The following is a 16421-nucleotide window of genomic DNA, read 5'->3' as shown; positions in this document are numbered from 1 at the left end:
AACATTTTCAAGGGTGAACCTGACAACTTGCCTAATGTGTCTCTTGTAACCCTTCTGTTGTCTTAGTTTCCCCCCCCCTTACTTTGGTGTTCGCGGTCAAATTTGACCGGTCCTGTTTTAACTGCTATTACATTAACACAAAAACCATTAATCATCACCAAATTGAATTCAACACCCTTTCAAACTGTAAATATTGTATCAGACTACTGGTATACATGAAAAACTGCAGTTAATATACAAAGAATAGTCACACGGCATGCATTTAGAAATGGACAGCCTAAATGTACATACAATGTGTGCTTAAGGTGCTCAATTAAACAAAAACATTGGTATATTCCGTTAATACTCCATTACTGGGAGCCACCTGCTGCTTAAAACAATCCTCCTGGGTACTGTGGGTTAAACGGCAGCATCAGGTGTAATCAATGCTATTTGTGAAATCCACTGAAACACTGTGACATGAGCCAGCATGGCACTGATCAATGAGATCATTAACCTTGAAAGACATTAATGATCGTGGCTAAACGCTAAGTTGCTAAACAACAGTGGACAGCTCTGATTGGTCACATGTGTCACAGTGACCTCTAAAAGTGGCAGAGCAATTTTAATCACTGTGCATCATTAACACAGTAATTAAAAGATGGTCGCTTGGATCAAATTGCCTCGGTTGCATTCAAGATTTGTCAAGACAATTACAGAGTGGAAATATATAAGATATTACACATTTCTTTGACAGGTTTCCAAACTTTACCAAGCTCAAAATGGGGAGTTTTCATACCAAGATGACCCCTTCAGCCTCTCTTTTTGTTGTTTTTCTTTTACATTTCATGAATATAAATCAGGTTGGTTTTGATGTCAGCACTTTTGAACATGGAATTGACTTTTCTCTCTCTTTCTCTGTCCTGAGAGAGATTTAACCGACTTAGCGTTTTTCACTCTGAAAGGTTCTTGGAATGTGTGTGTGTGTGTGTGTGGTGTGTCGTGTGTGTGTGTGTGTGTGTGTGTGTGTGTGTGTGTGTGTGTGTGTGTGTGTGTGTGTTGTGTGTGTGGTGTGTGTTGTGGTGTGTGTGTGATGGTTGTGTGTGTGCTGTGTGTGTGTTGTGTGTGTTGTGTGTGTGTGTGTGTGTGTGTGTGTGGTGTGTGTGTGTGTGTGTGGGTGGGTGGGGTGTGTGTGTGTGTGTGTAGTGTGTGTGTGTGTGTGTTGTGTGTGTGTGTGTGTGTGTGTGTGTGTGTGTGTGTGTGTGTGTGTGTGTGTGTGTGTGTGTTTGTGTGTGTGTGTTTGCATCCAGTACAGTGTATCATATGCACATACACACAGCAGGGCATGGACAGTTGGCCTCGTTTTCTACTGAGAGAGAGGCGAGGGGGTAAACAGATCCTAAATAAGTATGACAGAAGAGAGATTTTATAACATGACGGACGGATGACCAGATGAACTGAGAGGGAAAGAAAGCAAACAAGACCAGGGACAAGACTATGGTGATGAAGTCATAAAGAAATGAAAAGATTACAAAGGATGGAGGACAGAAGATGAACTAAATGTGCTCCTTTTTCACAATAAACACGTTCTAATGCTGATACTCAACTGTTAGAAATAATAACAGAGATGTAAAAGTCTCATAATGTCAATGCTGAAGACAAAAAGAACAAAAGCACACACACACACACACACAAAACTTTGTAAAAGCCAGATCTCTCAGTGTGTGGGTGTGTTCTTTCTCACAGGAATGTTGATCTGATAATGGGATTAATACTAAAAGCTCCAGTGACTGACTGTTTTCTTCCTCTGTGTCTCTCCAGGGTCACCGAGGACTGAGGGCATCAAGGCGTCCGATGTTCTTCCTGTGTTGAAGGAGAAAGTTGCCTTCGTGTCAGGTGAGTTGCAGTGCTATAGTGAAATCACATTCATCACGTTATATAGGGTGTGCTAGAGGTGTGTGAGATCACGTCCAGGTTACTGAGACCATAGAAACCTTTATCAAAACACATCAGAAAGTCAGGCAAAAGGTGTCCTCCTAAATTGTACCGTATGTTCTGAATCCAGAGTTTCCGCTTAAGTGCTTTCTAAAAACACTATTTATAAATGTTTTTAATGAGAAATTAACCAATTCAGAAGTTAAGAGACTTCATGTTGTTTCAGATAGATAGATAGATGGATAGCTGGATAGATAGATTAAAGCAAATAAACAATGCCCAACAATAATGTCAGCATTCAAACAGATCTTCATTCCCGATAAATTTGACATGTCACCAATTTAACCTGGAATTCCAATGATAACGATAACACCAGAATTGAGATGTATTACTTTGTATTTAAATGAACATCACTCGTCACATAACATTACATTTTGGGTTGATTCATGATTCTAAAAGGGTTCATCTCTGAGTCACATTGGTGCAGAGTTGCGCATACCATCATTTCCGAAGTGTGTGATTTGTTTTCACCTGTTAATGAGCCGATTGGATTTTTTAACCTTCATTCATTGTAAAATGTTCTTAAAATGATCCAACGCTAACTATATCTCATACAGCAAGTTAATTACAGCAGCTAGCATTGCTCTGTCTCTAACTTGTCTCTGACTTAAGACCTAAGAGCTACAGTAAAGTGCCTTGTGAATTACTTTTAAAACCAAAAACTTGGGAGTAATAAAAGAAAACAAGGTCTGACACATCCATCATCTCCAGGAGTCTCTCCTAACTCAGCCAAATACAGAAGCAGCAACTGTTAGCCTTAGGGTGTTTATTAAATACATCACAAATCTCTCGCTGGTCTTGGACCTCCTTTGTCAACTCCTCAATGTCCACCCCCTCATCAAAGACAGTAACAAGTCTGCAAAACTGGGGATATGAGAGTGGTCTTCAGGAGGAACCACCCTCAATGATCAAACTTCACAGCGCTGTGTCCGCCTTTCAACGTTCAGGACTGCAGAAGAGATCACTGGTGTGGACCCGGACCGTCACACCTCCTGAGACAGGAAGCGGGCAGGGAAAATCATCGAAGAATATTCTCACCCTTGAGCGTAACTTCCCTCCGGCGCTGCAGCTCTCTGTTTGCCAAAACAAGCAGCGAGAGCAGATTCAGGAACTGTTTCACTCCACAGGCCGTCATATTCACAAACACTCAGCCAGTACTTGGATTCTACACAAACAAGATCCAACGTCACATGACCTGACATTTGGATATACATTTTGTTCCACGATATATACAGTATATTGCAATTTGAAACAAAACAGGAGATATTGACCAAACACCAGTTTTTGGTCAACATAATTCTTTCTGTCCCTGCTTTATTTCGAAACAACAGACATTTCTTTTTGCAGCCAAATTGTCCTACTTCTTCTTCGGTTCCACGTTCATTCCCAGGTTGTGGACAACAACTAGCCGCATCTGCTTTGGTTGTTTCTTAAATTGAAATGCCTTTGCAGACCATTTACATGCACAGAACATATATAAAATCACAAAAAGCACAATAGGGCTTCTTAAAAAGTCATAATTTGTTCTGTGTATACTGAATGTAATGCAATGTACAAAATGGCTCTTGGTATTTTATGTAAAAAATGAAGGTGGAATGATTTATCAAAAGAAAATACCGGGCATTCCCTACAGTAGTTACACTTTTAAATAATATTTGTTGGGTTTGGAGATCTTTTGTAGACATATTATTTAATCATAATAATGAAAATAATCGTTGGTTCAATGGCTCAAATAAAACTGAATAAAATAAGAATCTAAATCAGAACATTTAATTCTTCCTGGGGGGAAAACAAAAAATGTGGGCAACAATAATTACCTTGGAATAATTTACTGCATGATCATAATACAGTATTGGAATGGCATGTTTTCCCTACATACTAATTGCTCGCAGTGGTACAAGATTTAAGTGCTGTTTTTAAAATGGGCCTGGTTCTTTCCTTCCATATTTTAGTAATGTACACCGGTGAAAATGTTACCCTCTAATTTTTTTAAAGGGAGAGACAAAGAGAAAGTAAGTGAGACAGTGATATATGGAGAAGGCCAACAACAATCTGTCATCAAGATTCCTCCTTAGATTACAGCAGCGTGCTCCCTCCCAAAACACACAGTTAAACACAGTTAAACACAGTTAAACACACACACACACACACACACACACACACACACACACACACACACACACACACACAACACACACACACACACCCACACCCACACACAGACCCGATTTTCCACGACTGAGTAGCTGTTTCATAAACAGTGTGGTTTGTGTTTCTTACATTAATCTAACCAAAACATCTCTAAACACATCATTTATCAGAGAGAGGGAGGGCGGGAGTTTGTATCTCGGATCACTTTCGGAGACTTTGGAGAGTGTTTACTGGCTGCTGTAGCCGTGGTGAGAGTTAAGTTACAGATACAGAGATACCAAAGCTATTAGTGTGAAGTAATGTGCAGATTAACACTGCTACGGTCTGCCTGCTGATAATGCAGTGACAGTGGTTTCCTAGAGTAAAGTCTGCTCTGTCATTTCAGTTCTCTAATGGTTTCTCCATTGATTTTCCAATTTGTGTGTCATTTTTTATTTTAAAGGATTTATCATGTACTGCATGAGAAATAAATGACATGTGTTTTTGTTCAGGCTGACGCTTGAATTCTATCTTGAACATAAAAAAGTGTTTTATTCTTTATCCTTCAATGTTCATGAACAACTGCTAGACCAGTTGTATAAGTAGTGCTGCTCAAATTACTGTCACAACTAGAACTACTACTACTACTACTTCTACTACTACTACTTCTACTTCTACTATTAATACTAAAATGAGTTAATTGGGATTCCTTATGTTGGGCGGCTCTGTGTTTTTTAGGGGGGTTACTGTACCTTAAACTGGAATTAATTTACATTTTACAGTAATACAATACACACACCCTTTTTTATGGATATCCCAACATTCCCATGTTACATGTCACTTGTTAGATGCTTTTTATCCAAAGCGACTTACATACTCAATACTGTGGACAATCACCACAGGAGCAATTTGGGGTGAAGTGTCTTGCCCAGGGACACAACGACATGCTGACTGCAGTGGGGTTTGAACCTGTGACCCCCTGATCCCAACACCTACGGACAACCCACTACGCCACACGCCCCACCATGTCTTGTAAAAGGGCCATTTTGATATCCAATTTTCTTGCAATCCCGCTAAACAAAAGCAAAAAATAAGAAAAACAATTATTCATTGGTGTAAACGTCAAAATATTGTATTTCTCTGTCACATTGAAATAAACAGAGGACTGCTTTCAATATACATATCAGAGCTGCACTATATTAGAAAAAAGGACATTGTAATTTGAAAAGTGACGGCAATAACTTAAAAATAATTCAACTTCTTCAAAGTGTTTTGCATTATAAAGTAGAATGTAACTGTGTGCCCTGAGCAGCAGAAGAATAATCCCCCAATCAGTGCAGACACTAGTGACGGAGGTGGCTGATGATCCTGCTGAGACTGAAAGGCTGATGAGGATGATTACAATTACAATGCTGATGAATCTGCAAAGTCTCTGCGGTGATTGGGAGGTGGAGGGGGCTCGTGTCACATCACCATGAACACACTACAGACAGAGAGAGAATCGTATTTAACAAGAGAGAGCAGCAAGATGATAGGCTCACAATGTAGGTGTGTTGTTATGCTGCTGGATAGATGTGAGCAATTCATAATCATGATTGACAGCTGTAGACAATGACAGCAGAGGAAAGGATGAGTTGGCATGTGTGAAAGGAGTGAATGGCAGGATACATGAGAAATAAAACAGTGGCCTGAGCATGCAACATAATAGTTCCTCAACTGAACTCAAGCTTGAACTTTATTACTACAACTGCTACTACAGTAGGTCTACAACTTCTGCTACAGCTACTACTACCAGTGCTTTGACAACTAGTACTGCTACTACTTTCCCACATCAACAACAACAACTACTGCAACTACTGTTATACAATACTTTTTATCAGGATGAATTCCCTTTTGGTCCTATAAACAATGTATTTGTAACAATATGACTGCAGTTTTGCAAACATTGCAAACGTGGCAGCATTACTGTAAACATCAAACTTATATATTTTTTACGTGTGCATTCAAAGGTGGGCGCGATAAAAGAGGAGGACCGATCGTGACGTTTCCTGCTAGAAGTAACCACGACCGAATAAAACAGGAAGACCTGAGGAGGCTGGTGACCTACCTGTCTACTGTTCCCAGGTACACACACACACACACACACACACACACACACACACACACACACACACACACACACACACACACACACACACACACACACACACACACGTTCACAGCTTTCATGTATCGCCTTGTTATCAATCCTTCTATTTAGGACAACAACATTTAGTGAACTAGACTTGTTAGCAGGGAGAGGTGCAGGGTGGTGTGTGTGTGTGTGTGTGTGTGTGTGTGTGGAGTGGCTCAGTGGTGTCCACGCTGGGAAATCAAATGCTCCTTTCTTCCTCATCACAGCAGCAGACTGAGAGCAGCGTTCGATTTGCATCAGCATGAAAGCTGCAGTGTTTGCAGCAGACAGCGGCGAGAGTGTCACACTTCACTTCAAGTCCATTTATTTCTGCCGCTCCTCTTCACAGTTTGAGGATGTTGCAATGATTGAGCTGCTCTACAGACAAACTGTTTAATAATCTCTCACAGTCCATGCCCTGTGGCTTTCGGAATATAAAAGAAAAAGTAAAAACATACAATCTTTAGTCCGTTATCTGGCTAAATTAGCAGAGTGACATTTAGTGAGTGAGTGTCCTTGAATGCAACAACAGGGGGACTTTGTAATCTGGTAAGGGCTGGCGATAGTATAAGACAATGTAAAATGTCTATCGTATATATTTTTCTACATTGTTTCTATCACGACTAGACTAGGCTTATATTCATTTATGTTTTCACATAAAAGGTCATTTTGCACTAAAGTTCTTAAAATGAGAAGATACTCTGTAGTAGATCTTCTTAATCTACTTAATACTAAATCTACTAAAATATGTAGTTGCTAAATCATGTATGGTTTGTGTTTATGTATTGTTATCAAAATAGGAAATTACCTTTATCTTTACAGAAGATTTTGGCCACATTACGCATCCCTGGGAACTGCAGACAGTCTGCATGTTACCACATGTACCTGTCTGCCTAAAGCACAGTGTGCTTCAAATTGGGCGAGCCCAAAATCTGTATTATCATCTGATCCCAATCAGCCGCGCTCTGATTCCTCCTGCTTATCGAGCTGCTGTTTCCATGGTGACGAGAGGAGTTTGTGCTTCCCTGAGGCCGAACTATAATGGATGTGCTTTTGTTGAATTTTTAATAATAGAGGTTGGGTGTGAGTGTGTGTGAAGGTGAGGTTATTTCAGTATATTTTTACTCTCCAATCAGTGAGCAGCTGAATTTAAGGTCATTAGACTCCAGTATACACAGCTGGCTCTCTGCACTGGTTTCACAGCGGCTACTGCTCACCAGTTTATGAGAGTTGTCTAATCACATGTCCAATATTTTGATTTAACTTTATTTAAATTAAACTTCTAGCGTTATATTTGACTACCCTTTTTTAAATCAAGCCTTTATTTTTATGTTTTCTTTTCCGAATGTACAGACAATTACAGCCTATGTTATGTGTTGCCTACACTGCACAGCCCACATGTACACATCACTTAACATGCCTCGCTAAATCACCATCTGGAAGTCATTCTGGTGTCTCCATAATAACATTTATTTACATATGTGAATGTGACCCAAAACCAATCTAGAAATATGTATTTCAGTGTTTTTTTTATCTTACTTTCCGGATAATCATCTGATCTGAACCACATGTAGCCAAAACTAAAACTGAATTAATTTGACGAGGTGATGTAAGTGTTAAAGGGATAGTGTAACATTAAGGGAAGTATGCTTATTGAGATGAGAAATACAGCTCCCATATCTGTCTTGTACATTTACTGTAAGGCTAATGAAAGTGTATAGTTGGCTTAGTTTGGCACAGAAATGTAAAAAGTCGAGACCTCAGGGAATCAGTTAGTTGTCTTAAAAAATTCATAATTCTCATCAAAAGGCATATTTAAAATAATAAATACTGCCTCATTTAGGATCAGTACAGACTATTCCTTAGACTTCTTTCTTTTAATAATTACTCCGATGTAACAGTCAGACAAGAATTAAGCAAGCTTTTATTGAACTAATTTCTCTGTTTATGATTTTAAAAGTCATCTCCCATTTCCTCTTACCTCTCCATTGTCTTCCTCTCCGTCCACCCTGTGTCTCCACTCAGTGAGGATGTATGTAAACGTGGTTTCACCGTCATCATCGACATGCGTGGTTCTAAGTGGGAGCTGATCAAGCCTCTGCTGAAGACCCTGCAGGAGTTTTTCCCCGCTGAGATCTGTGTGGCGCTCATCATCAAGCCGGACAACTTCTGGCAGAAACAGAAGACCAATTTTGGCAGTGCGAAGTTCTCGTTTGAGGTCAGCGGGTGTTCAATGTTTTCTTTCATCCAATCTCACTTCAGATTAGATGTGTTTAGACAAAACCAATGTTTATCTTATATAGTCCTAACTGTGGAAGGATTGAGTGCTAAAGCAGGAGTTCAAAGAAATCTCGGAGGCATCATAACTTATTTGCTTCTGGTTAGCACTACTTCTCATATGATGCCTCATTTTAATGCAGCACATGCAGATCCCTGTCAATCTTCCAAAAAATATGCAAAGATTTTCTGGTTTTATCCAGATTTGTGTTTACATTGTCTGGATGTGTAGAAAACAAGTAAGTAGATAATGTTCTGACTACTACTAATGGTTCCCCTCATTTAAGCAGATTAGTTTAGTGGATATAACAATTTGGTAAAGGTTACCTTCTCTACTTCATGGGGTCACTGGTACATATGACACAAACCTGGATGATCTGTCACTGCTAAAAACAACATGCATTTTTATATTTCTCTTGATTTGTTGTTTGTGTGTATCAGACCAGCATGGTGTCAGTTGAAGGTCTGTCTAAGCTGGTGGACCCCTCCCAGCTGACGGACGACTTCGAAGGCTCTCTGGACTACAACCATGACGAGTGGATGGAGCTGAGAGTCTCCCTGGAGGAGTTCATCTCCAACGCTGCTCACCTGCTGTCCCGTCTGGAAGACCTGCAGGTGGGGGGGGGGGGACAGATACATGGGCAGATGAATAAAGGGTCAATCAGGGGAAAGATGGATGAATAGTCGGATGGTTTGAAGCCATTTGTGCCAATATGAGGACATTTTCTGTGTGTTGCAGGAGCTTCAGTCCAAAAAGGAGTTTCCTGCAGATGTGGAGGGATCTCGACGCTTGATAGATGAACACACACAGCTGAAGAAAAAGGTAACATAGCTGCACACTGTAGAACGTTTAAATAAAATAGTTCCATTGCCATTAGCTGGGCTGAAGCCAGCAGACCTCCTTGTTAAACATCATCGTGTTATTTATCATTGCATACAACTTTGATTCATTTAAAGTACTCTTTCCCCTCTCCTAGGTGCTGAAGGCTCCAGTGGAAGAGCTGGACCGAGAAGGCCAGAGGCTGCTGCAGTGTATCCGATCTAGTGATGGTTTTTCAGGGAGGAACTGCATCTCAGGCTCTGCTGACTTCCAGAGTTTGGTGCCCAAGGTACGTTCACTCCAGCTGGGAATAAAGACAGCTGATGAGACTCCACAATTATATAATCTCTTAACAAATCATGTTTTAATCAATGATAGAGTAGGGATTAAGGGCCCCCAAACATGCACAGGTGAAAAAATAACAAAAACTGGGATTTTCTGTCAACATGAAGTATGGCAGTAAATATCAAACACAAAATAAACTTCACTTGCTTGATGCCCCTACCCACATTCGGAATTTCCCATCATTAAAACATGTAAACACTAAAATCACACTGTACAATAATGCATGACTAAGTGCATAGACTTTGTCACCTGGTATAGGCCCTCAGCTTGTTAGCGTCTCTCGTTGTTGCTAATGAGAAGTAGTCGCTGCATGTTAGCTCGTTAGCCGCAGGAATCCACAGGAAGAGTTGTCAGAGAACACAGTGCGTTTCATTGCAGAGGTTGTCTCTACATAAAGCACATGTAGAGAACAGAACATAACTGAGAACATGCATTGTGTCACAGACCTGCAAACAACAACAAATATACGTTATGAAACAAAAAACAATAACCTGGATCTGTGCAAGTTAAGTCTTATAACTTGATTAGGAAATAGGCATGAAGTACTGTACACTTTGGAATTACCTGCAAAACAACTAACAAGGATAACATATATACATTAGATGGCTTAGTACAGGCCAATTACACTGTCCAACCGTAAATAGCATAACATTAAACCAGTTGACCTGCAAACTAAATGGCTAAGATTTCATAAGAGACATCATCTTACAATTCTTATTTGCTGTTTTTCCAGGTGGCCAGTCTGCTGGATAAGCTCCACTCCACACGGCAGCATCTCCATCAGATGTGGCACGTGAGGAAGCTGAAGCTGGACCAGTGCTTCCAGCTCCGTCTGTTCGAACAGGACGCAGAGAAGGTGAGTCACACCTGAGCCTGAGGTCAGAAGAGGAGATCCAATTATCTCTAGGAATAAAGGTGTAATATATCAGATCAGTCCGTTCTGTAAACTGAGTCAACACATCGTAATGAGGAAGTGGGAGCTACAAATATGTTCAAAGGCTGAACAAGGTTGACATATTTTTATATTTGCCAACAATTTGTAAAATTTGAGTGTTATTATTATTTGTATTAATTAATTAATTGTGTGTTCTATTTGGCTTACTTTTACTGAGTGCGTTGGATTCATTTAACAACAACGCCAACATCCAGTCTTTCCTCTTTATGTTCATCCTTACCTCCATCTTGTTTCTCAACATCTGTTTGGGTTCCTTCCTCTAGTTCAGTGTCATACACGTTTTTTTTTACCTTGTGTCCTTTCCACATCTGTGTCACTGTAAATGTCTCCGGAAACTCCTCAGTGAACTGAATGAATTAGCCTGTCTATGTAAACACAGGAACTCAGTTAGCAGAAAATCCAACAGAAAATCAGCCGTCCTCTCTTCACCCAAACCAGCTAAGTGATTAGCTGCGGTTCGGACTGAAAGCCTGGAATCCATTTTTCATGATCATAAACATCCCATTGACTGCAACATGCAGACACATTTTAGTTTCACAGACGCTATTCATAGAAAGATCACACTCTCTGGTTATTCAGGTCATTGCAACTTCCAGAGTTTTTTTATTCTGTAGTCGCCACTCCATCGCTAAAAAATCATCTACAAAAACATTGAAAACCATTTCATAATACATAATGGAATACTGCAAACCGATCAATCCTCAATCCAAATCCAACTTTATTTTCATAGGTCTTTTTTATACAAAAAAGGGAACACAAAGTACTTCACAAACTAAATACAACTGCCTTTACATCTAAGGTAATAAACAGAGTAACACATGTGATGAATACAAACACTAAATACCAGCAGAAGTCCATAAACACAGTATTGAATAAAACAAGAATAAATACAATTCAATTAAAAGCCAAGTGGGTCTTAAGTTGGCTTTTCAGGTCTTCTGGGACGCTGTTCCACAACCGTGGGCCGTAATATGGGTCTTTGTTTACATTTTTAACGAAGTAAATACAGATTATCCCGGTGACAAAGCTCACAGTTATAAATATGAGTTTAAGCGAGGACATGGATCCAGGATGGCTGAACCAAGTTAACCCACAGCCTCGCCTCGCCTCTAACAGAGATGTGTTTGGTGGAACCTTAAGTGTTGTTGATGGTAGTGCAGCCTGTACTCACACACACACACACACACACACACACACACACACACACACACACACACACACACACACACACACACACACACACACACACACACACACACACACACACACACACACACACACACACACACACACACCGAGAGGCGTCAGCTGACTTGACGTGTTTTCCATACAGAAATCCACATGCAGGAGCCGTAAATATTTACTGTAAAGCAAACAGAGAAAATGAAACAGTTTTGTCCTCAGTGTTGGGATGCTGATGGTCTGTGAGGGGGGGGGGGGGGCCCCGTTTACACCGTGGGAAACAGTCACCGCTCGCAGGGAACCAGTCAGACCTGACGAGGTGTTTGTCTGCGGTGAAATCACTGCTGGAGGAATGACTGTGTAGTAACCATGGTAACCACACAGTCTTCACAATCGGCCTCCATCTGTCTGTGGAGATTGATTGAGACGGAGAAGCATGCGTGAAGGTTGTCCTGTTCTCTGAGGCTGCATCTGATCAGCCCGTGAAGAGGGAAGCCGACTAAAGACTCTGCAGTTCATGGTTTTAAAGAAACACTTTAAACTGTTTGTTAACCCCCTGGGTCATGTTTATGTTATTTTGGCCGCAGTTTCTCTCCGTTATGGCAACATTTTACTCACAAACCTGATTGTAGACACACACGGTTAGTCAGCGCCGCCGCTTGAAAACGCTAGACATAATGTTATGAACTTTGATACAAATACATCATGCGAAGGCTTATATCAAAGGATGAATTACAGTTTTAGGACTCGCCAACTGTCGGTATGTGTGTCTGCTAATGACACGTTCTTCTGCACATGCTGAGAAAATTCGTCAGCGTTTTATTACATTGCGAAACTTCATTCTTGATCTTGGAAACAGTAGTTTGACAAATAAAGCTCCTCTTACTTACGTTTAACCACAGAAAGTCTTAAAACTGTCAAACTGTTTGAGTTGAAAAATCATTTTGAATTGATCAAACGGTCTTTCACATGTGCTTATACGATGTGGTTTTCCAAGTTAGCATATATGCAATGCAATGGGATAAAATAAGTGCATGTATAGCATAGTTTGTAATGTTATTAATATTGCATTGTGTGTGTGTGTGTGTGTGTGTGTGTGTGTGTGTGTGTGTGTGTGTGTGTGTGTGTGTGTGTGTGTGTGTGTGTGTGTGTGTGTGTGTGTGTGTGTGTGTGTGTGTGTGTGTGTGTGTGTGTGTGTGCGTGCAGATGTTCGACTGGATCAGCCACAACAAGGAGCTTTTCCTGCAGAGTCACACAGAGATCGGGCGAGGATACCAACACGCTGTGGAGCTGCAGACTCAACACAACCACTTTGCTATGAACTCCATGGTAACGTCGTCAAAGATATTGCCCTCACATTACATGACCATAGTTCTCAGAGTTTACAATCTTTATCGACACACGGCCAGGGTTTGTGCTAGAACCTGTTTATCTTACCGTCAAAGTTCTCCCCCAAAATCTCAAATACATATTTGTCCTTGTTAGAGATATCCTGTAAAAATATAGCTTAGGAAATGCCTGTCTTCTGTTAAATACATTCAAACGATATGTCACTCAGCATGTGGTGTTCAAAGCAGTAGATAAAATACATTTTAAATAAAAATGTCTTCCCTCGCTAACAGCCTTTTGTAAATGTCTGTATTTTCTCCTTCCCAGAATGCCTATGTAAATATCAACAGGATCATGTCGGTGGCGAGCCGCCTGGCAGAGGCCAGTCACTATGCCTCCACACAGATAAAACAGATCTCCACTCAGCTGGATCTGGACTGGAAAAGTTTTGCCGCTGCACTCGACGAGCGCTCCACCATCCTCGCCATGTCGTCTGTGTTTCACCAGAAGTCTGAGCAGGTGAGATCGTGTGAAAATAAATCTAAAATAGCTTTTTTTCTCAACTGAGAGCTGTTAAAAGCAATCTGTGCCCAGTGTATCCTCCTATAACCTGTTGTAAGGACTTCCCGTTCACATCTCTCTCATTAGAGGGAACGCTGCTCCACTTACTGTGAGACTGCTGGTGCTTCGTTGCTGATTTGGCAACTATCTAATCTAGGAATCTCTCTGCAGCAGACTGCATCATGTCCAGAATGCAAATAGACCTTTTGAGGCGTCTGATTATATTTAATAGATCAAACTGCTCCACTGCTGATTCTTGGAAAGTTGACATGGCAACATATGAGGCTTATTTGATTCCTGCTGGGCTCTTGACATCAGCTACAAGTGTACGACTGAGAGAGCGGGAGATGAAAGACTCAAAGAGAGAGAGAGAGAGAGAGAGAGAGAGAGAGAGAGAGAGAGAGAGAGAGAGAGAGAGAGAGAGAGGGTGGTGGCGGAGAGAAGGGATTTGCTGAGATAGACTAATGAAAAACAGGGGAACAAAAAAGTGTCAGGATGAAAGATGAAAAGATGAATGATTGGAAGAGAAACACAAGGGAGAAAAAATTGGCAAGTCTGCATAGAGAATAAGAATTAGTGTGAAAATGAGAGGTTTAATGAGGTAAAGGCTTCTCTTCATCGGCAGACACATTAACCCTAAATTACCTCAAAAATAGCAACGCTAACATCCTCTAGAGTGTTCATTCATGAAATATATGTACCCATTATGTAAATATGTCCCAAGAGTGGTGTTAGAGAAAAGATCACATATTAATTAAAATCAAAAGGATTTGAAGATGGGATTCTTTTTCTAATCGTGTGACCTAAAATTGAGTTTTATCAGATACTCAAGTTGATGAATGCTTAATAATCCTCACACAACCTCTACATGTATCTACAATAGCTGATATCAATAAAGACAGAGAAATTGTAAATAAAGAACAATAAATGAAAGTATGTTCGGGACCCCCTTGAAAACGAGATGGTGCATCTCAAGGGGTTTATCCCAATAAATACATTTCTATATATATATATATGTAAGTGGCGGCTGAAATGTATACGACGCACACAAAGGGAAAAATGTCCCAGTGACTCACAGTTGCCAATACAAATGGAATAATTAGAATTCATTGCACAAGGATTTATATATACTGTATATACACCAAATTGAATGGCATCTAGCCATCTGATTGGCTAACAATCAGAAAATGAGTCCCAGCACAGTCCCAGGACAGATGATTGTGAAATGGTGATAGCATATTAGGAATGTGCAGAGCTGATAGATTAGCAACTGTAAAGGTAGAAAAAAGTCAACATTGCATTGGTCATTTCCTAAGTATTAATTCATATGTTTTGTTAGTTTCAATCCCATATGAAAACACACATTTAAAGGTCCCCTATTATACTGTTTTTCATCAATATATTACAGGTCTCAGATATATACAGAAAACATGTATCTGAAGTGTTTGGCTCCAAACACCAAACAGATCATTGCAGCATTACCCATAATCCCCTCTGTTTCAGCCCTGTTTCAAAAGTGCTGATTCTCTGTCTGTTACTTTAGATGAAAATAAGGAGCCACTCCCCACGCCCCTCTGAGAGATATTTGGTTAAAAAGAACACAATGGTGCTCTAGGAGGAGATTCAGGTGATAAGGTGGGGGGGGGGGGGGGGGGGGGGGGGGGGGGGGGGGGGGGGGGGGGGGGTTACCTTAGTTGGTGATTGGCTAATGGTTACACAAGCCAAACAATCGTTATGACATCATAAAGTGGCCAAAATCTGATCAGCTCATTTTCAGACAGGTTTTTATATAAATGGATCAGGACAAAAAGAGAGAGAATCTTTGTTCCTGAAACTTTCAGAATCTCTTTACACAGAGGGGACACATGTTGATGTAGAAAAGACATGAAAAATAGGACTTTGCACAATAGGTGACCTTTAAGGTATTTCTTTGCCTTTGCGTTGCTTCCTCAGTTCCTGTCGGAGGTTGATGCCTGGTGTAAAGTGTGCAGTGAGGGGGGGGTTGCCGTCCGAAATGCAGGAGCTGGAAATCGCCATCCATCGCCACCAGAGTCTGTACGAGCAGGTGTCCCAGGCTTACACCGAGGTAAACCTGCAACACAGCTGACAACACAACCTCAGCCCTATTCACACGGGCCATGTATAAGCAGGGGATCTAATGTCGTTTAGAAAAAAACAAACACCCCACAGTTATATTTGCTGCAGCTACAAGCACAAACAAACACATCTGAAGAAAATTGGTAAGAACAAGTTATAAGATCATGTTCTCTGTACTGTAAATACAAACATCTTTGATTACTTAAAAGCAGTGTTTGCTGGAGCTGCTCTTTGCTCTATTGCTTTGAGTAAGAAATAAAGCAGTGCCTGTGTTCTCTGCAAAGCATTGGTTGTATCACCAGTTTAATACAAACTCCCAAATGTAATTCAATGATCTACCTCCTATAGCATGCATTGGACCTTGATTTTTGAATTATCTTCAGAACTAACCATGTAAAAAATACTTTAAAGCTTGTTTTCATTTTTAAGAGTAAGATGTCTTAATGAGTAAAAAAAAACTCTGGAAAAGTTCCTTCTCTATTAAAGCAGTTAAACAATGATTTAGATGTACGACATATTTCTTAAAATGCACATAACGATTGACAAACAGGATGTTACAGCCAGTCCTCAGCAACAAA

The 16421-nt window shown here is 40.5% G+C and overlaps 1 protein-coding gene across 1 annotated transcript in view; it reads left to right on the top strand.

Annotated features, from left to right (window-relative positions):
- Positions 1–16421, top strand: part of LOC117481054 (kalirin-like) — a 129857-nt gene that overhangs the window by 29610 nt on the left and 83826 nt on the right. Inside the window, 11 exon segments of the mRNA XM_034128531.1 lie at positions 1801–1875; positions 6114–6228; positions 8303–8495; positions 8996–9169; positions 9294–9377; positions 9532–9663; positions 10453–10575; positions 13063–13185; positions 13513–13704; positions 15700–15741; positions 15743–15832. Coding sequence (XP_033984422.1) covers positions 1801–1875; positions 6114–6228; positions 8303–8495; positions 8996–9169; positions 9294–9377; positions 9532–9663; positions 10453–10575; positions 13063–13185; positions 13513–13704; positions 15700–15741; positions 15743–15832 — 1343 coding nt within the window.

The sequence above is a fragment of the Trematomus bernacchii genome, unplaced genomic scaffold, assembly GCF_902827165.1.
Source record: "Trematomus bernacchii unplaced genomic scaffold, fTreBer1.1, whole genome shotgun sequence".
In the NCBI taxonomy this organism is placed as follows: Eukaryota; Metazoa; Chordata; class Actinopteri; order Perciformes; family Nototheniidae; genus Trematomus; species Trematomus bernacchii.
This window is presented reverse-complemented; position numbering and strand designations above follow the sequence as displayed.